The sequence below is a fragment of the Callithrix jacchus genome, chromosome 3 (genome assembly GCF_049354715.1).
Source record: "Callithrix jacchus isolate 240 chromosome 3, calJac240_pri, whole genome shotgun sequence".
Classification (NCBI taxonomy): domain Eukaryota; kingdom Metazoa; phylum Chordata; class Mammalia; order Primates; family Cebidae; genus Callithrix; species Callithrix jacchus.
The window spans coordinates 113086014-113107515 of record NC_133504.1 but is presented as its reverse complement, the minus strand read 5'-3'; the positions used below and the strand labels follow the sequence as shown (position 1 = coordinate 113107515).

General features: G+C 42.0%; 1 protein-coding gene across 4 annotated transcripts in view; it reads left to right on the top strand.

Moving 5' to 3' along the window:
* Nucleotides 1–4011: 4011 nt before the first annotated feature.
* Nucleotides 4012–21502, top strand: part of CDS1 (CDP-diacylglycerol synthase 1) — a 78565-nt gene continuing 61074 nt past the window's right edge. For all 4 annotated transcript variants that reach the window (XM_078366938.1, XM_054253176.2, XM_054253177.2 and 1 more), the window contains exon 1: nt 4012–4676. In XM_078366938.1, coding sequence (XP_078223064.1) covers nt 4560–4676 — 117 coding nt within the window. In that variant the 5' untranslated portion in view covers nt 4012–4559. The remainder of the gene's footprint in view (nt 4677–21502) is intronic.

Sequence of the window (21502 nt, the reverse complement as noted above, 5' to 3'; positions counted from 1 at the left end):
TTAATTTGCCTAGAGCTGCTAGGAATTAATGAAGAACTTAGAAATGGAAGGAATTCCACAGTCATCATGATATGAGTTTAGTTAATAATGGGGAATGCCAAATTCATTAATCGTACTACCTCAGAAGGGTAAGGCACAAATTAATTATTTTGGTAGGCTGATCATTTCTTTGTATTCGTTTGCAGAGTTGCCCTACCCCATTTAATAATTTCTGCCTTCCTTACCAAAGCAATATCAGCATATGCTTTTTTTCTCCACAGTCCTCTGGGGTGCTGCAGTTTAGTGAGTTTACATGTCAAATATTGTTCTCCTAAAGAAATGTAGCTTTCAATAATATGAATAATAATAATAAGCAACACTTGCGTAGTGCTTCACGACGGCCTGACACTATTCTAAGTGTTTTACATATATTAACTAATTGAGTCTTCATAAGAATCCTAGGAGGAAAATACTACCTTATCCTCATTTTGCATAGGAGGACACTGAAGCTAAATTGACTAAGGCCAGTAGGTGGCAGAGCTGGGATTTGAACTCAGGCTAGTGTCAGAATTTATGTGCTTGTTATAACAAACTATCCCCCATCTTTTAGAAGTTGCTTGTTTCTGCTGCTATATATTTGTACCACATCATGGACCAGGCAGAATTTGAAGTATAAAAACTTAGATTTCAATCCCAAATTTTCTTTCTAACCCTTTACATCTGAGCATCAGATTTTTTTTTCTTCTAAAACAGGAATATTTGTCATGCCTACCTTATAGATTGTTGAGTAGAACAAGTAAAATAATGTAATGTATGTGAAAGTGCTTTGTAAAGTGTTATGTAAAGAAGTATTACTTAAGCTTCGAATTGACCTGTCAGTTATAATATAGCTTCAGCTGTGTATGATGAAAATGTTGCTTAACGCAAATTAGGTCACAGCTAGACATAGTTCAAGCTATGATTAGAACCCAAGATTCTTGGTATATAAACTCCATACTTCCAATGACACCACAGCACTCTTTCCTCTGATACTCTTTCACTACAATACTTGATAGTACACCATTGTCTTCCCATGCAGTTCCATTAAAAATAAGAATGTAAATATAAGTTGTCCTTCAAGATTGTCCCACAAAGTGTTTCTCTGGTAGGCCTAAATCAGAAATTCCTACTTTCAACTTATAAACAAACCTGTCAGAGGGCAATAGACAAAGATAGGTCAAGCGACAAAAGCTGTAACTTGGGTATCTAAGCAACTGGAAACGCTTGGCTGAGGAAGATTTTTTTCCTCCCGGGGCAAGCTGGGACATTCCAGCCGTGTACCTTTGAGCCTCTGATGTGAAAAGCAGCTCAGATTCAGATTCCCACCCGAAAGGGGCGTGTTTATCAGTATGGGAACATTCTGAGGGTACTCAGGGAAGAGTGGTATCAAATCACTTCATCTCCTACTCTCACTACTTTAGGCAACGTCTCTGTATCTTATATTCTTATTAATTCCAGCAAAAGAGAAGGTAAACAATGATCCAAAATAAAAACTGTATAAACAATGTTAGCACTCTCTCTTCTCTCTCTAGTAAATTCCTCATTAGGAGTCAGAAGGTGGAATTTTCTTTTTTGAGACAGGGTCTCACTCTGTCACCCAGGCTAGAGTGCAGTGGAGCAAATAGGGGTAATAGCAGTCTCAACCTTCCAGGCCCAAGCAATCCTCCTGCCTCAGCATCCCAAGTAGCTAGGACTACAGGCGCACACTGCCATGCCCAGTTAATTTTTACATTTTTGTGTAGAGATGGGGTCTCCCTATGTTGCCCAGGCTGGTCTTGAACTTCTGGGCTCAAGAGATACATGCCTCGGCCTCCCAAGTACTGGGATTACAGATGTGAGCCATCACACCCATCTGGAAAATCCTAAAATCAACCCAAGAAGTACTGGCTGGGTTGTACTGTGGGATTAGGCCCATGCATATGCTCAGGGTTTCCATGAAGCCCTTCCGCAGGTTAAATTCAAATAAAATTAACAGGTAAAGCCTTAGAAACTATGACACACCAGATTTTGTGTCACCAACTACAAATACAATAAATTTAGAGAACGTAAGTTCCCTGAATGAAAATGAAAGATAAAAATAAAAAAGAAAGAAAAAGTAAAAATAAGAAAAAAAGACATTGGAGAAGTCTGAGAACACAGAGCTCAGTAAGCCAGTTGCAGTTAAGTGTATTACTATATCAGTAGGCTGATACACCCAGGTTATATGAACCTCAAGATCAGACTACTAGAAGTTCAAGATCAGCTTGGGCAATATAGGGAGACCCCCATCTCTACACAAAACTTTAAAAATTAGCTGGGCATGGTGGTGTGTGTGTGTAGTCCTAGCTACCTGGGAGGCTGAAGCAGGAGGGCTGCTTGGGCCTGAGAGGTCCATGTCTCCTTTTCTTGGGCTATGGGGAAAACCAAAGGCTGGATTCTGATCATCTAAGAGCTAAAAGGGACCAAAGAGGCCATCCTTCTTACTATCCATTTACAGCTGAGGACACTGAGGTTTAATGACTTACCAAGGCCATGCAATTAGTGGCATTGGCAGCACTAGAACTCAGGTTTCTTGACTTCCAGGAGAGTTAGAATGGAACACTTCGAATCCTTTTTGCAGGGCAGGGTGGCAGCTAGAGATGGAAATCCTACTACTGGCTTCACTAGCTTCTTCAGCCATTATTTTGATTATCTTCTTCCTTATCAAGCAGTCCTTCATTTCTAATCCTCCAAACAATTGGACAATTTATTAATGTAGTCACTCCATAGTGCTCTGTTCATTAGGGACTTATTTTCATATCTTCTCTGTCATTTCTGCTATCCTCCCCATAAGGAACAAATTATTGTTTCTCAACATCCTTTTGAAAAGGTGGCAACCCAAACCAACCGCACAGCTTCAAAGATCTGTTTTGGTGAGGTAAATTGATATCTTTGTGTTCTGCTTTTCAATGCCTACTACTTGGACTTTTGGTTTTGCTCATTTGTTAGTAAATTTTCAACACCTTACTTACTTTTACCGTGTCAGTAATGACCTTGAGGAATTTATATAGTTGATCCATTTCTATAAGGGTTCTCTCCTGAACCTTGTCCTATTTGTGTGAAGGCCCGCCTTTTTCCTTTTTTTCTCTCCTCCTCTCCTCTCCTTTCCTTTCCTTCCTTCCTTTCTTTCGTTACCTTGTCAGTAATGATCTATTTCTATAAGGGTGCACTCCTGAACACTGTCCTGTCTGTGTGAAGGCCTGCCTTTTTTCTTTTCTCCCTCCCTCCGTCCCTCTCTCTATCTTTCTCTCTTAGCTTGTCAGTAATGACCAGGTGCCGATACATGTCAAGAAAACTAATCACCTTCTAACAGGATTAGGACTAGAATTAATGCGGATCTTGTGCCCTTCCTGTTCAGGCTTTGGCAGCCCAAGGTCCACCACTGCTCAGAGACTAGCTGGATAGCAACTGCACCCCACAGCATCCCACACTGTCCTGGGATCCTAGGCGTTGACCTTGTGAGATTCAGTACCGAGTTTCTGGGAGACGGCGCTGCGGTTGTGATTGGAACTGTTGGCCGACCCATCTCTGGACGCCCAGTGAGGCAAACGCATCTCCTGTTTTCAAGGTGATGACACCCGGCTGGAATGTCGCGGGGCCAACCAGTCCGTCCTGCCAGACAAGTTTCTGGTCCTGTGAGCTGCGACCCGCCGCGTGCGTCAAGCTGATCTGGCAGGGAGGCGTTTGAAGGAGCAGTGCTGAGTGCTGTCAACATTTAGGGGGCGTCTTCGAGCAGCTCCTCCAGCTCTCGCAGCTGCCCTGGGACGTGCGGGCAAGAGTTCCCAGCTCACTTCCAGCCCGCGCCGGCCCCGCCTCCGCCTCCGCCTCCCAGCTCTTCCCACCTCCTACCGCCCCGCCGCTCCCACCTTTTCTCAGGCCCCCACCTGCCGGCAAGCAGAGGCGGGGGCGGGGCCGCGGGCCGGGCCCGTGACGTCACCCGAGGGAGGCGGGGCTGTGGGAGCCGCAGTGCAGCGCAGAGGGGCGGGGCCTGCGGCGAGGGAGCCGGTGCGCGGGGCCGGGACCGGGAGAAGTGTGCGGGGCTGGGACCCGCCGACTCTAAGTTCGGCTCTGGGAGGCGGGCGGGAGGGGCCGGCCCGCGGGCTGGAGCCCCGCGCGGCGCTAAAGCGAGTCGAGCGTCCTCCTTTTCTCCCCGCTTTTTCTCCTCCTCCCACCTGGGCCTCTGCGTGGAGACGCGCACCTGGCAACCGGAGGCCGCGTCCCCGCCTTCTCCGCTCGCGCCGGGCGCCGTGAGCCTGCCCGGGACCTCGAGACGGCACCCGGGGCCCGCCCCTCCGCCGGAGCCGCGCTTGCTGCAGGCGGCCTCGAGCGCTCTCTCGTTGCTGCCGTTTTGGAGGTGACAGGCTCGGCGGCCGCTCTATGCTGGGGCGGCGTTAGTGGTTGCGGCTCCGTGGGACTCCAGGGCGCGGCTGCGAGGTGGCGGGGCGCCCCGCTTGCAGGACCCCGCGCGCAGCTCAGGTTTCGGGGCACTTGAGGAGGCCGTCGCGGCGGCGCGGGAGCGGAAAATGTTGGGGCTGAGACACCGGGGAGGCTGCCCTGGCCCGGGGGAAGTGGTGGCTCTGCCACCCCTCGAGGGAGAGGCGGCCGGCGGCGACCACGAAACCGAGAGCACCAGCGACAAAGTAAGTGGAGTCGTGAGAGGCGGACGCCGCACCCTGACTGGGTCCTTGTTGGAAGCGGGACACCTGAGAGCAAGGGTGGGGCCCTTGGAGCGTCAGGTGAGGCTGCAGGCTGCCGGCGCACCTTCCTCGGTGCCTGGCACGGCTTCCTGCTTCCCCAGAGGGGGTCTGGATCCCCGATCCCAGTTGCGGTGCGGTTCCCAGGGTGACCGCGGCCGCTGCCCGGGATACATGAGTCACTCAGCCAGGATGAAGTTTAGCTTCATCCCTTTCCGGTCCCCTCTTGAGGATCTGGGGCCGACGCTGGAATCAGGATGTAGACCTGCCTTCCTAGAGGCTGCAAGTTTGTAGTCCACCTCCTCTTCTTGGTAGAGGGAACAAAGTTAGTAAGGACTGGAGACGTGCAGCTTGAACTCTTAACATTTCATTGGATCCTGACGCAAGAGGCTTGGCTTCTCGCGCTACCCCATCTGCACTTTTGTTTCCTCCGTCCTTTTTCAGTATGATAGATTTTGGAGGGTTGAAAGTATTATGCACGTGACTTAATAGTAATCTTCCAGCGTCTTTTGAGTATACCTCAGGCAGTGCAATTCTTCTGTCTACCAGTAGATTTCATTTAACCCGACACGTTAATTCATGAAGACTTTTCACTCCCTTTTCTATAGATTACTCTTCTTTCACATTTAAGAATAAGTAGATGTAATATTACTATTTAAAGCTACAAAAGAAATTCGGGTATGTTTGGTTAATACAGAGATACAAGGAAGAACTTGTGAAGAAATGCAGTTTTATGACCTTATGGACTGGTTGGTTTGGGAAATTGGGCCAGAGAATAGATTGTTTTATAAAACTGTTTGCTTAGAAAATTCCATTTATTTGGGAAACCTGAAACATGTAAACTTTTTCTAGAAGCATACCTCGGAAGCAGACGTTGCAGTTTGAATTACAGAAGTGAGGTGGATTGCCTAAGGTCAAGTTCGCGCCTCTTGAAACTAGAACTTAAATTTCCTGATTCCTTTTCTTCTGGCTTATGTGATTGCTGGGAATTTCTGGCAGTTCTGATTTGGGGAGGATTCCACGTGAAAGTTGATGTTAATGAATTTCCTGTAACCCAAATTACAAAGCCAATAGGAACATATCACATGATATCACGAAATAAACATGATTCTTAGAACTGAAACTTTAGTATCATGGGGTAACACTTTTTTCCTCTTGCCCTTGATGGTAATAAGTAGAATAAAATGCATCTGTAATAGAACGTATGTGTCAAGGAATTACCCAAAATGTAACAATTTCCAGCTACTGAAGATCGAAGTTAAACTAGAAACAGTGGACTGAGAATAGTCTTTGTGAAAACTGCCTTGGAAACTAGACCGAAAATAGAATTAATTAGGTTGGGATTTGTTTTGTTTTGTTTTTAGCACTGGTATAGTTTAGCAACAAGGAAATGCCAGCTTCTCCATGTTGACTTCCTTAACTCGATAAAGCTAACATTAGTAAGAGAAAAAATGTTCAGGAAGCCATGCATAAAGTGTCTTTGGAATTAAGTTGTTTTTTTTTTGTTAACACCATAATGTATTTAAAATGGAAACTACTCTGTGGTGTTATTTGACTCATTAGAACTCTTGTCTCTAGCTTTGTGTGACTGAGTTACCTTGCTGCATATTTATTTATCAGTGCAGTACTGTTGGCTTTCCTTAATACATGTCCAACTGGATTTTGTTTTCTGAAAGTAGACATTGTTATATGTAACCTGTTTTGTCACGATTTCTTAGACAAGGATGAACATATTCAAACCGTATCTAAAATACTACTCTACTTTTAGAGTTTATCACAAGGAACTTTTGACTTAGCAACTTTATAGATGTTGAACTCTATCCCTGTCCGTCCTTTCTTATCAGGGTGTGTCTTTGAATACACCTATATTTCCAGGTCAAGCAAGGGCTATTTTAAAATCAGTTTGCACATTGGAGGCTGGTTAATATTTGGTCAGTTCAAACTCTAAGGGCTTCTTGTTCTGTTGCAGTAAAGGCAAAACTCTTGGGGAATTAGTGAAAGAAGTGAAGGAGTTATATTCTGCTATTATAATACACTCCCATGCATTGCCATTTTGTAGTCTTTTGATAATAGTGTTATTAACATGTCCGGACTAGTGACTTATGCTGAGAGAAGGCTCAGTGATCCAGAGAATTCACATGTGAAAAAAGTACTTAACTGCAGGAGAATGTTCCCAAGTGTTAAATGTTGGCGTGGCACTTGAAAAACGACAAAGGACCCCCTCAAGGAGTCCTGGAGGAGATATATATGAGTTATTATTATTATTATTATTATTATTATTTTGAGACGGAGTTTCACTCTTGTTACCCAGGCTGGAGTGCAATGGCGCGATCTCGGCTCACCACAACCTCCGCCTCCTGGGTTCAGGCAATTCTCCTGCCTCAGCCGCCTGAGTAGCTGAGATTACAGGCACGCGCCACCATGTCCAGCTAATTTTTTTTTGTATTTTTAGTAGAGACAGGGTTTCACCATGTTGACCAGGATGGTCTCGATCTCTGGACCTCGTGATCCACCTGCCTCAGCCTCCCAAAGTGCTGGGATTACAGGCTTGAGCCACCGCGCCCGGCAAGTTAGAATTATTAAAAGCCTGTACAAAGCTCATTGTTAGCATAGAGGCATGCTTGGCCTCTACCTGGAGACTACAGGAAAAGCTCTAACCAGTGGGCGAGGGTTGAGCTGGGAAAGAAAAGATTCCTGGGACTCACCAGTTTTGCAAAGGTTTGAGTTCTAGGGCAAAAGATGTGTGGGGTTTTTTCTTGAGTCAGCATTCTAGGCACAGGGTTGGAGATACAGAGGAAGAGATAATGAAGGTCCTGAGAGCAAAAGGAGGAGGCATTGCTTAGAGCAGTGGTCCCCAACCTTTTTGGCACCAGAGATCAGTTTTGTGGAAAACAGTTTTTCCTCTGATGGGGTCAGGAGAATGGTTTCAGGTTGATTTAAGTACATTACATTTATTGCACACTTTATTTCTATTATTATTACATTGTAATATATAATGAAATGATTATACAACTCCTCATAATGTAGAATCAGTGGGGGCCCTGAGCTCATTATCCTGCAACCAGAGTCCCATCTGGGGGTGATGGGAGACAGTGACAGATCATCAGGCATTAGTTTCTCATAAGGAGCATGCAGCCTAGATTCCTCGAATGTGCAGTTCACAACAAGGTTCATGCTCCTATGAGGATCTAATGCTGCTGTTGATCTGACAGGAGGTGGAGTTCAGGTGGTAATGCAAGTAATGGGGAGCCGCTGTAAATGCAGAGGAAGCTTCACTCACTGGCCACTCACCTCCTGCTCTGTGGCCGGGTTCCCAACAAGCCCAGTTCCTAACAGGTCAGTACTGGTCTGTGGACTGGGAGTTGGGAACCTCTGGCTTAGAGGATATTATCAGTGGTACTTAAGAATAAGAGCTGAAAAAGAAAATGGAATTTAGCAAAAGATCTAAGTAGAAGCAGGTTTAGGTTGAGGAACCTGAGAGGTAAAATGTTGGTAGTTATTGTTATAAAGTGGCAGCGAAAGGAATACAGGATGGCAGCTAGAGAGGGCAGAAGGATTAACAAAGATTTTTCTTTTTAGGGGAGGGGAAATATATATTTCTATAAAAGCCAAGCCAGTAAAGATGTTGAAGACAATGGGTTGGCCCTAGGAAAAAGAAAGCAAACATGGGGTAGAGAATGTGGATTATTGGGATATCCAATTAAAAAAAAGAGGGATATACATCCTTTCCTTAAGAAAGAAGGAATGAAAGGATACAAGAACAGTTTGAAAAGCGGAAAGGAGAAGATCAACTGTGCCTTCAGTTTTCTTAGTAAAGTAGGAACTCAGAACCAATAAGCTTCAATGGATCTTAAAAACAACTTTAACCCAATTCGTATATGTTTATATTTGTATATATTTATATATAATTTGGTACATAGTTGAATCTTCTTGTTCAGTTCTATAATAGTTACCTTTTGGTCATTTCGTATTATACTCCCCAAAAATGACAGTTCAAATGTGTTCCAGTCATATTTGGTGTTATGTGACTGTATGTGTGAGGAATATCCCCATTTAATAGCTGAGAAGAAGAAAAGCAATGGGAGTGATTTAGGCCTGGGAATGCCAGAGGTCTAGGATGTAGAGAATTAGAGAATCCGCAAAGCCAGGATTGAAGTGGATGGCCACAGATTTGGGTCAGCAGGGAAGTGGGCTGGTGAGGATCTGATGGGTTGACTGGGAATGAGCATTGTAAGGGAAAGAGCTAAGACCTAACTTATGTAGAGACCAAGGGAAAACTTTCCCTCTGCTCTCTGAAGACTTGCCAGAAAAAAACTAACAAGAGATTAACAGGAGATTAATGGCAGATTAATAGGAGAAATGGAATACAAATTTATTAACTTGTGGGATGAGAGGTAGGAGACAGAGTGATTACCTGAACCCCAGAGGGGGTATAGAAACTTATATACCATCTTGAGGCAAAGGTGTTCCTGTCATGTAGATGAAACCTCATAGGGAGCAGCCCTCAGAGAGAATAGATGGTGAATGTTTCTTTCAGAGCTTTGAATCTCAGTTAATCTTTCTTAGATCCAGGTAAGAGAGGACCTCAGAGAAAGCCTGGTTGTATCATTGCACATTTTCTCTACAGATGCAAATCTCTCTCACAAAAGACAGCTTTGCAGGGCCTTTTGTTTGCAGGCCCTCTGAATAGCCATCTCAAAATAAGTCAAAGAAGTATAATTTGGGGTGAAATATTCTGATTTCCTTTACTTGCTATACCCTAATGTGGGAGAAAAGAGGGTGCATATTGAAGCTGCGGCCCGTCAAGGGGAGCACATGTGGAATAGTGTGCTTTCAGGTAAGGTCTGTGTGTGGTTGGGCATAGGGCTTACTTAGAGATTTTGGTTTGTGAAGTTGAGGGGAAAGCAATCCGCAGATCAGTTAACTTCTGTCCTCCATTTGAGATGTATGCAGCTTCTTTTATAAATACATTATTATTTTCAAATAAACTTTTAATTTTGGAATAACTGATTTATGTAACCACCCCAAAGGTTTTTCTTGCTGCCCAGATAGAACTGATTTATCAACACAGGAGAATTGCAATAAAGAAAGAGTTTAATGCACACAGATCCAGCTAAACAGGAGGCCGTAGTTTTATTAGTACTCAAATCAGCCTCCCCCAAAATTTGGAGGCTAGACTTTTTAAAAAATAGTTTGGTGGGCAGGGGATTAGGGAATGGGTGCTGCTGATAGGTTGGGGAGGCAATAATAGGGGTATGGAAAGTGGTCCTTGTACGCTGAGTCTACTTCTGGGTAGGGGCCACAGGAGTTGTTGGTCTGGGGGGAGTTATCCAGTCATCAGAAATATAAGAATCTGAAAGGGGTCTGTCTTCTAAAAGGCCAATCTTTGCTTCTTTATTAGTGATACTATGTGCAGGAGTAATTGGAGAAGTTATAAATTTTGTGATCTCCAGAGCAGTGGCTGGTAGTCATTTACATGTAATCTCAGCAAAATTCAGTTCCCTCTCATATTCCTAAACTTGTGACCTTTTGTTAGTTTTATAAAGGCAGTTTAGTTTAGGGAAGGGCTATTATCATTTAACCTATAAACTAAATTTCTTCCAAAGTTAGCTTGGTTCTTACTTGGGAATGACTATGGGCAGCTTGAAGGTTAAAGGCAAGATAGAGTTGGGTAGGTCAGGTTTTTTTCACTGTCATGATTTTCTCACCTTTATAATTTTTGTAAAGGTGGTTGGTTTCATTTATAGAAGGATTACAAAGATTTCTGTGTACTTTTCGCTGACTTTCCCCTAAGGTTTATATCTTACATACCATGGTACATTTGTCAAAACTTAAGAAATTAACTTAGCCATAATATCATCTAGACTGCAGATTTTCTTTGGAAATTCACTGGTTATCCGACTGTTCATTTACTGCCCTGGGATACAGTCTGGGCTTCAACACTGCATTTTGTCTACTTTGTTTTATTTATTTATTCTTTTGAGATGGAGTCTCACTCTATCGCCAGGGTGGAGTGCAGTGGTGGAATCTCCGTTCACTGCAACCTCTGCCTCCCAGGTTCAAGCAATTCTCCTTTCTGAGGCTCCCAAGTAGCTGGGATTACAGGCATACGCCAACATGTGCAGCTAATTTTTGTATTTTTTAGTAGAGATGGGGTTTCACCATTTTGGTCAGGCTGGTCTGGAACTACTGACCTTGTTATCCACCCACCTCGGCCTCCCAAAGTGCTGGAATTACAGACATGATCTACCATGCCCAGGCTTTATTTTGTTTTTATAAAAAAAAAGCCTTATTTTGTTCTTGTAAATTACTTCTTCATTTTGGTAGTCTTTACTATAAGTTATGCTGATGTCACCTGTAAGTGTAATGAACATTTTTTTATAGTTTTTCATCTATATCTAGGCCATTAATAAAAATATCAATATTCAGATCTAGATTTCTGGACTACCATTTGAGCTGATACTCCCTAATTGTTACCACCTAAATAATTTTCCATGATTCAGCTTTTATCATGCACAGCATATTCATTTCATTTGATAACATTTTTCAAAAATGCTAGCTTCCCAGATATCAGCAACCAAACCAAGTGATAAGACAGAGTTGGGTTTTTAGCTTACTGCAGTGAAGGCGTACACTTACACAGAGCCTTGGTAGTATTTCAGAGGGGGAAAGGCAAGGTGTAACTTATTTGAGAGTTGGAAGTTTGGTTTAAGGCAGGTCTTTAATGTGGGGAATTGATTAGGATTGGGTAAGGGTCACAATATAACAGTTTGGGTTTGATGGATAAGCCAGATAAGGATCTTGAGGCAAAAGTTTTCAGAATCTGAGGACTAAACTGTTCGTTGATGCTTCCTTTCAAAGAGTTGATGTGTCTTTTAGATATTTCTGTAAATAACCTGAACTCCTAGCAAGAGTGTCTAGGAATACTAAAGTTATACTAATGAAAGAGTGACTCATAAAGGCATGGTAATGTAATAGTAAGCTACATACAGGTGAGGAGTGGTAGTTAACTTGAGGTTTCTAAAGAATATCTGAGGGTTACCACGTGAATTTTTACTTACTGTTTATGATCTTTAAACAATTCATTTTCTTATTATTTTGAGAGATATTACCATAGAATGTCATCAACTACATCAAACTTTGGATGTGTGTGTACCACAGTGGGTTTTGTGATTCATCCTAAGGAAGAAGCTGAGGCACAACATAGAATTTAAAGACACTACTTGAGCCAAATTTAAAGACTTTGCTTAAGCCAAAGTGAGGACAGCTGCCTGGAACATACTTCCAAATTGCCTGGGGGAGTTCCTTGGTTGGCCTTTGTTATAAGCAAGTTTTTAAATTAGGCAAAAAGGAACAAGTAATGGGCTGATACAAAGTTGTTTGACAGGAATTCTCATTGCCTTACAGAGATAATATTGATGAGTGATTGGCTATTCATTTTTAAAATGTAAGATATGAGTTATAGTGTCTAGTGTATGACATTTTATGGCTACTTGGTATCAGCCCAGAGCCAACATACTTCAAGTGGCTTGAAGAAGTAATTGTTTAGCTCAACCAATTGAGAGATACGACTGCTGTCACATTTTAAATGCCTCTCTGGGCCTAATAATTTAATGAGACACATATTCTTCAAAATAAATGTTTCTTTTCTTTTTTAATGCAAACAATATTTTGTTTGTCAAAATACACTGAGGGAAAAGTGAGACAACTTAATATCTTCTGGAAAATTATGAAGAAAAATTAAGATATATACACATGTTATATGAGTATTCTTTTGTAAAATAGACTCTCACATTTCTTCCCAGATAACACAGATAAATACTAGGGTTTGGTATGTTTGCTTTCCTTTAACTATTCTATGTTTGGGGATGTCTTTTCCAAAAATACAGATTTTAATTCAGTGTAAAGAACATAGGTAATTTAGGAAATTATAAACATATTTCTTGAGGCTTGGCTTGGCTCTCTGCATTCAGTAAATGCTTGTTGAGTACCTATTATAAGCAAAACACCGCTTGAATGTTATTTTTTGTGGCTTTTTAATACTCTTTGAGAAAAGAGGTGGTGTCGGGATTTGTTGCTCAACAACTAACTGTGGAATATACTAACCTCTTGATTTATAAACTTTCACTGCATGGAATAATGATATAAACTAATTTACTAGTGCAAAATAATTTATAATTTGTAAAATACCTTCCTATACTTAATATCAATTTGAGTGTGTTAACGATTATATAGACAAGGAGATAGCTTTAGTTTACGTGTGAGAAATTAGAATTTGACAGCCTAAATGCCCTGCTCAGGATCACGGTATTTAGAGCTAGGATTTACCTGAAATTTTCTAATTAAAAAATGTAAAGGAGAAATCAGGTGTGTGGTCCTAAATGTATAAAATCAATTAAAACATTAAAAAAATTTTACTTTGTTAATACCTTGTGTGATTTTGGACTAATTTTATCTTTTTGAATCTATGAAATGTTCACATTGTATTAGAAATTTTTAGCTGAAAGCCTATAATTGGGTGATTTCTGGCACCTAGATTTAAAACAGCACTTCAGGTATTTCCTTGCTTACTTATGATCAATTACAAGAAATCATTAGCTTTTATTTCATTTTATAGCTGTTTACACTTTATTTGGTTGAGAAATGTTTCAGAACTTATTTAATGAGAATGACATCACATTTTGCAATGACTCTAGAAATGAAGAACAACTAATTTCATTAATGACCAATTGTGGTATGTATGTATGTGTATGTATGTATTTAGGTAGAGTTTCTGTCACCCAGGCTGGAGTGCAGTGGCATGATCTCAGCTCATTACAAGACTTTGATAAGTTCAAGCAATTCTCCCCCCTCAGCCTCCTGAATAGCTGGGATTACAGGCACGTGCCACAATGCCTGGCTAATTTTTGTATTTTTAGTAGAGACAGGGTTTTACCATTGTTGGCCAGGCTGGTCTTGAACCCTTGCCCTCAAGTGATCCGCCCACATTGGCCTCCCAAAGTGCTGGGATTACAGGCATGAGCCAGCATGCCTGGCAACCAATTGGCTTTTGATCATCCCTGAGATACCCCAAGTTTATTATTTCTCTAAGTATTAACTTATTTTCTTATCAGAAAGAGGTGAAAGATATGTTTCAGGTTATGTCATTAAATGTTTGTTTGCTTAAGATTTTCTCTGAACTATCAAGATTTTAAACGTTTAAAATATGAAATTGAAAGGCACAAGATGGGAGAAAAGAGTCTAGTTTAGAGTGAGGAGCTCATACCTGTAGAAACTTATAGCTGCTTTTTGCAAACTTCATGGCTAAGAAAGCAGTGTTGTTTTTCAACTTCCTGGCCATGGTTGCAGTTCCCTTTATTTGCCAGAACCCATGTCCAGCTATTTAAAAGCTTTCAGCAAGGCTGATGTAGCCAATCTGACTTCATCACCTTGCTGGCCTAGGTGGGATCTGACACCTTGACAGTTAAGATTTGGCTCTCTGCTACCTTCCAGTCGCAAGCAGGTCATTTCATAAACAATGTGGGGCTGTATGTGGGTCAGTGAATATTTATTAAGCCCATTTGGAACGTTACATTTATCTCAATATCTAAAAATCCCGATTTGGGAAACCAAGTTAGACTCATCTTTCAAGATTGTGCTTTTTATTTTTTCACCCACTTATTATGCTTGTACTTGAACTGTCTCAGAGTTGAGGCTTTGAACAGTTCTGTGGCACACTATCCATGTAGAGTTCAGTGTGGATAGTGCCCTGGAATTCTGCATGTAGTCCTATTTTTAATAATGCATACTGCTTTTAATAAATATGAGGTTGATACAAAAAGGTATACAAAATATAAGGATAAAAGAAGATAAGGATACCAGCTAGTGATCTAGGTGAGTTATCCTCTGAGAGGTATTTCTTCCTTGTCTTGGTAGGTTTACAGCATATGTTTGCATCCTCTGTCAACCTTAAATAACGAGTTTTCTTTTTTTTTTTTTTTTAATTACATTTTAGGTTTTGGGGTACATGTGCAGAGCATGCAATACAGTTGCATAGGTACACACATGGCAGTGTGTTTTGTTTGCTTTCTCCCCTTCACCCACATTTGGTACTTCTCCCCTGGCAATCCCTCCCCACCTCCCCCTCCCACTGGCCCTCCCCTTTCCCCCCATAGACCCCAGTGTTTAGTACTCCCCTCTCTGTGTCCATGTGTTCTCATTTTTCATCACCCGCCTATGAGTGAGAATATGCGGTGTTTCATTTTCTGTTCTTGTGTCAGTTTGCTGAGGATGATGTTCTCCAGATTCATCCATGTCCCTACAAATGACACGAACTCATCATTTCTGATTGCTGCATAATATTCCATGGTGTATATGTGCCACATTTTCCCAATCCAGTCTATCATCGATGGGCATTTGGGTTGATTCCAGGTCTTTGCTATTGTAAACAGTGCTGCAATGAACATTCGTGTGCATGTGTCCTTGTAGTAGAACGATTTATAGACCTTTGGATATATACCCAGTAATGGGATTGCTGGGTCAAATGGAATTTCTATTTCTAAGGCCTTGAGGAATCACCACACTGTCTTCCGCAATGGTTGAACTAATTTACACTCCCACCAACAGTGTAAAAGTGTTCCTTTTTCTCCACATCCTCTCCAGCATCTGTTGTCTCCAGATTTTTTAATGATCGCCATTCTAACTGGCGTGAGATGGTATCTCAATGTGGTTTTGATTTGCATCTCTCTGATGACCAGTGACGATGAGCATTTTTTCATATGATTGTTGGCCTCATATATGTCTTCTTTCGTAAAGTGTCTGTTCATATCCTTTGACCACTTTTGAATGGGATTGTTTGTTTTTTTCCTGTAAATCTGTTTGAGTTCTTTGTAAATTCTGGATATCAGCCCTTTGTCAGATGGGTAAACTGCAAAAATTTTTTCCCATTCTGTTGGTTGCCGATTCACACTAGAGACTGTTTCTTTTGCCGTGCAGAAGCTGTGGAGTTTGATTAGGTCCCATTTGTCTATTTTGGCTTTTGTTGCCAATGCTTTTGGTGTTTTGTTCATGAAGTCCTTGCCTACTCCTATGTCCTGGATGGTTTTGCCTAGATTTCCTTCTAGGGTTTTTATGGTGCCAGGTCTTATGTTTAAGTCTTTAATCCATCTGGAGTTAATTTTGGTGTAAGGTGTCAGGAAGGGGTCCAGTTTCTGCTTTCTACACATGGCTAGCCAGTTTTCCCAGCACCATTTGTTAAACAGGGAATCCTTTCCCCATTGCTTGTTTTTGTCAGCTTTAACAAAGATTGTATGGTTGTAGCTATGTTGTGTTGCCTCTTATGCCTCTGTTCTGTTCCATTGATCTATATCTCTGTTTTGGTACCAGTACCATGCTGATTTGATTACTGTAGCCTTGTAGTATAGTTTGTAATCCGGTAGTGTGATGCCCCCCGCTGTGTTCTTTTTGCTTAGAATTGACTTGGCTATGCGGGCTCTCTTTTGGTTCCATATGAAGTTCAAGGTGGTTTTTTCCAGTTCTGTGAAGAAAGTCAGTGGTAGCTTGATGGGGATAGCGTTGATTCTGTAAATTACTTTGGGCAGTATAGCCATTTTCACGATATTAATTCTTCCTAACCATGAACATGGAATGTTTCTCCATCTGTTTGTGTCCTCTCTGATTTCGTTGAGCAGTGGTTTGTAGTTTTCCCTGAAGAGGTCCCTTACGTTCCTTGTGAGTTGTATTCCAAGGTATTTTATTCTTTTTGTAGCAATTGTGAATGGCAGTTCGTTCTTGATTTGGCTCTCTTTAAGTCTGTTATTGGTGTAGAGGAAGGCTTGTGATTTTTGCACATTGATTTTATATCCTGAGACTTTGCTGAAGTTGCTTATCAGTTTCAGGAGTTTTTGGGCTGAGGCGATGGGGTCTTCTAGGTATACTATCATGTCATCTGCAAATAGAGACAATTTGGCTTCCACCTTTCCTATTTGAATACCCTTTATTTCTTTTTCTTGCCTGATTGCTCTGGCTAGAACTTCCAGTACTATATTGAATAGGAGTGGTGACAGAGGGCATCCTTGTCTAGTGCCGGATTTCAAAGGGAATGCTTCCAGTTTTTGCCCATTCAGTATGATCTTGGCTGTTGGTTTGTCATAAATAGCTTTTATTACTTTGAGATACGTTCCATCGATACCGAGTTTATTGAGGGTTTTTAGCATAAAGGGCTGTTGAATTTTGTCAAATGCCTTCTCTGCATCAATTGAGATAATCATGTGGTTTTTGTTTTTGGTTCTGTTTATGTGGTGAATTACGTTGATAGACTTGCGTATGTTGAACCAGCCTTGCATCCCCAGGATGAATCCTACTTGATCATGATGAATAAGTTTTTTGATTTGCTGTTGCAATCGGCTTGCCAATATTTTATTGAAGATTTTTGCATCTATGTTCATCATGGATATTGGCCTGAAGTTTTCTTTTCTTGTTGGGTCTCTGCCGGGTTTTGGTATCAGGATGATATTGGTCTCGTAGAATGATTTGGGTAGGATTCCTTCTTTTTGGATTATTTGGAATAGTTTCAGAAGAAATGGTACCAGCTCCTCTTTGTGTGTCTGGTAGAATTCGGCTGTGAACCCGTCTGGACCTGGGCTTTCTTTGTGTGGTAGGCTCTTAGTTGCTGCCTCGACTTCTGCCCTTGTTATTGGTCTATTCATAGTTTCAGCTTCCTCCTGGTTTAGGCTTGGGAGGACACAGGAGTCCAGGAATTTATCCATTTCTTCCAGGTTTACTCGTTTATGTGCATAAAGTTGTTTGTAATATTCTCTGATGATGGTTTGAATTTCTGTGGAATCTGTGGTGATTTCCCCTTTATCATTTTTTATTGCATCTATTTGGTTGTTCTCTCTTTTCTTTTTAATCAATCTGGCTAGTGGTCTGTCTATTTTGCTGATCTTTTCAAAAAACCAGCTCTTGGATTTATTGATTTTTTGGAGGGTTTTTCGTGTTTCAATCTCCTTCAGTTCAGCTCTGATCTTAGTTATTTCTTGTCTTCTGCTGGGTTTTGAGTTTTGTTGATCTTGCTCCTCTAGCTCTTTCAATTTTGACGATAGGGTGTCAATTTTGGATCTCTCCATTCTTCTCATATGGGCACTTATTGCTATATACTTTCCTCTAGAGACTGCTTTAAATGTGTCCCTGAGATTCTGGCATGTTGTGTCTTCGTTCTCATTGGTTTCGAAGAACTTCTTTATTTCTGCCTTCATTTCGTTGTTTATCCAGTCAACATTCAGGAGCCAGTTGTTCAGTTTCCATGAAGCTGTGTGGTTCTGGGTCGGTTTCTGAATTCTGAGTTCTAACTTGATTGCACTATGGTCTGAGAAGCTGTTTGTTATGATTTCAGTTGTTTTGCATTTGCTGAGCAGTGCTTTACTTCCAATTATGTGGTCAGTTTTAGAGTAGGTATGATGTGGTCCTGAGAAGAATGTATATTCTGTGGATTTGGGGTGGAGATTTCTGTAAATGTCTATCAGGTTTGCTTGTTCCAGGTCTGAGTTCAAGCCCTGGATATCCTTGTTGATTTTCTGTCTGGTTGATCTGTCTAATATTGACAGTGGAGTGTTAAAGTCTCCCACTATTATTGTGTGGGAGTCTAAGTCTCTTTGTAAGTCATTAAGAACTTGCCTTATGTATCTGGGTGCTCCTGTATTGGGTCCATAGATGTTTAGGATCGTTAGCTCTTCTTGTTGTATCGATCCTTTTACCATTATGTAATGGCCTTCTTTGTCTCTTTTGATCTTTGTTGCTTTAAAGTCTATTTTATCAGAGATGAGAATTGCAACTCCTGCTTTTTTTTGCTCTCCATTTGCTTGGTAAATCTTCCTCCATCCCTTCATTTTGAGCCTTTGTGTATCCTTGCATGTGAGATGGGTTTCCTGGATACAGCACACTGCTGGGTTTTGGCTTTTTATCCAATTTTCCAGTCTGTGTCTTTTGATTGGTGCATTTAGTCCATTTACATTTAGGGTTAATATTGTTATGTGTGAATTTGACACTGCCGTTTTGATGCTAGCTGGCTGTTTTGCCCGTTAGTTCTTGTAGATTCTTCATTATGTTGATGCTCTCTAGCATTTAGTGTGATTTTGGAATGGCTGGTACTGGTTGTTCCTTTCATGTGTAGTGCCTCTTTCAGGAGCTCTTGTAAAGCAGGGCTGGTGGTGACAAAATCTCTGAGTACTTGCTTGTTCGCAAAGGATTTTATTTTTCCTTCACTTCTGAAGCTCAGTTTGGCTGGATATGAGATTCTGGGTTGAAAGTTCTTTTCTTTAAGGATGTTGAATATTGGCCCCCACTCTCTTCTGGCTTGTAGAGTTTCTGCCGAGAGATCTGCTGTGAGTCTGATGGGCTTCCCTTTGTGGGTGACCCGACCTTTCTCTCTGGCTGCCCTTAGTATTTTCTCCTTTATTTCAACCTTGTTGAATCTGACAATTATGTGCCTTGGGGTTGCTCTTCTTGCGGAATATCTCTGTGATGTTCTCTGTATTTCCTGCAATAGAGTGTTGGCCTGTCTTGCTAGGTGGGGGAAATTTTCCTGGATAATGTCCTGCAGAGTATTTTCCAGCTTGGATTCATTCTCTTCATCACATTCTGGTACGCCTATCAAACGTAGGTTAGGTCTCTTCCCATAGTCCCACATTTCTTGGAGACTTTGTTCATTCCTTTTTGCGCTTTTTTCTCTGATCTTGGTTTCTCTTTTTATTTCATTGAGTTGATCCTCGACTTCTGATATTCTTTCTTCTGCTTGGTCAATTCGGCTACTGAAACTTGTGCATGTTTCGCGAAGTTCTCGTATTGTGTTTTTCAGCTCCTTTAATTCATTCATATTCCTCTCTAAGGTATCCATTCTTGTTATCATTTCCTCAAATCTTTTTTCAAGGTTCTTAGTTTCTTTGCGTTGATTTAAAACATGTTCTTTTAGCTCACAAAAGTTTCTCATTATCCACCTTCTGAAGTCTAATTCCGTCATTTCGTCAAAGTCGTTCTCCGTCCAGCTTTGTTCCCTTGCTGGTGAGGAGTTTTGGTCCTTTCTAGGTGGCGAGGTGTTCTGGTTTTGGGTGTTTTCCTCCTTTTTCGCTTGTTTCTTCCCATCTTTATGGATTTATCCACCTGTCGTCTGTGTAGTTGCTGACTTTTTGATTGGATCTCTGAGTGGACACCCAGATTGTTGATGATGGAGTATTTCTGTTACTTGGTTTTCCTTCTACCAGTCTAGCCCCTTCGCTGTACGACCGCTGAGGTCCACTCCAGGCCCCACTTGTCTGGGGTGCACCTGTAGCGGCTGCGGAACAGCGAGGGATGCTACCAGTTTCTTTTTCTGCTATCTTTGTCCCAGAATGATGTCTGCCGAATGTCAGTCTTATGGATATAGAGGGGTCAGGGAGTTGCTTGAGGAGACAGTCTGTAGGAGCTCAAGTGCTGAGCTGTGAGCTCTGTTGTTCATTCAGGGCTGCTAGGCTGCTATGTTTAGTTCTGCTGCAACCTAACTCGTAAGAAAACCCCTTTTTTTTCCTCAGATGCTCTGTCTAGGGGGGGGTTGGGGCTTTCCTTGTGAGTGTCTGCCTCACTGTCCTGCCCAGCTAGGAGGCAGTCTAGTCACTTTTTGCCTGCCGAGGCTCCGCCCTGCTGGTGTGAGGTTCGCCCTTTTCCTGCAGGCTCCGCCCTTCTGCTGTGGTCTCTGCCCTGTTGCCACGGGCTACGCCCTGCTGCGGAGTCTCTCTGTTGTACCTGGTTGCCTGGGCAGCGGCAGGCTGCATCAGCAATGGTCGTGTACCTCAGTAGGGGCTGATTGCCTCGGTAATGGCTGATGCCCCTCCCCCGCGGAGCTGCGCTTTAAAAAAAAACCTATTCACCTGGAGCGTTTGGAATCGCCGTTTTGTTTGTCGCACTGCGCTCCCCCAAACGCTGAGTCCCTGGGATTTCCTGGGCTGGGTCACAGTTCAAGACCCGTTCAGTCTCAAGTTCAGCCCTCTCAGGTCTTAGTTTGCCGGTTCAACAGGGCACCCGTAACAGTGAGCTTTTGTATGGAGTGCTGTGGAGCGCTCTGTGCTCTGGCGCGGGCCGGAGCCGCACCGGCTGCCAGCGGAGACCTCTGCCTGGCGTCCCGCGTCTCTTTTATACCTGGGAATTTCCCCGTTCTGTGGGCAACTAAGATCCATCTGGAAATGCTTCCCCGACTCACCCTCTCCGTGCGTCCAGCAAGAGCTTCAATCCTGGGTTGTTCTCACAGCGCCATCTTGAGTCCTCCCAAATAACGAGTTTTCTTTTTTCCTTAAAAGGAAAAAAGAAAAGTCAGTTCCTAAGTTGTTTAACAAGAATTTACATAAAAATAAACTATTGATTTGCTATACTTCTTTGTATCACAGATTCTAGGAAGATAAGGAGTGAGGCCATGAGTCTGGAACAAAGTGCCTTTAAGTAATTGCTCCCAGGCTTGCATGGTATGACTGAAGTTACATACTCTGGACCCTGATAAATTTTACATACCTCATTTAGCTCGGTCAGCTCTGAGCTATTTTTTTCTTGCCTCAATCAATATATTTTGATGAAGTTATAATTATCATATTTTTTTGTGGATAATGCTTTTGTTATACTAAGAATCTTTGCCCAGCTTTATGTAAATGTCTATGATCTGTTTTGATTTAATTTTTATATGCGGTGTGAGGTATGGATCAAGATTCTTTTTAAAAATTGTTCCAGTACTGTCTGTTGAATTACCTTTGCAACTTTGTTGTTAATCTGTTGAC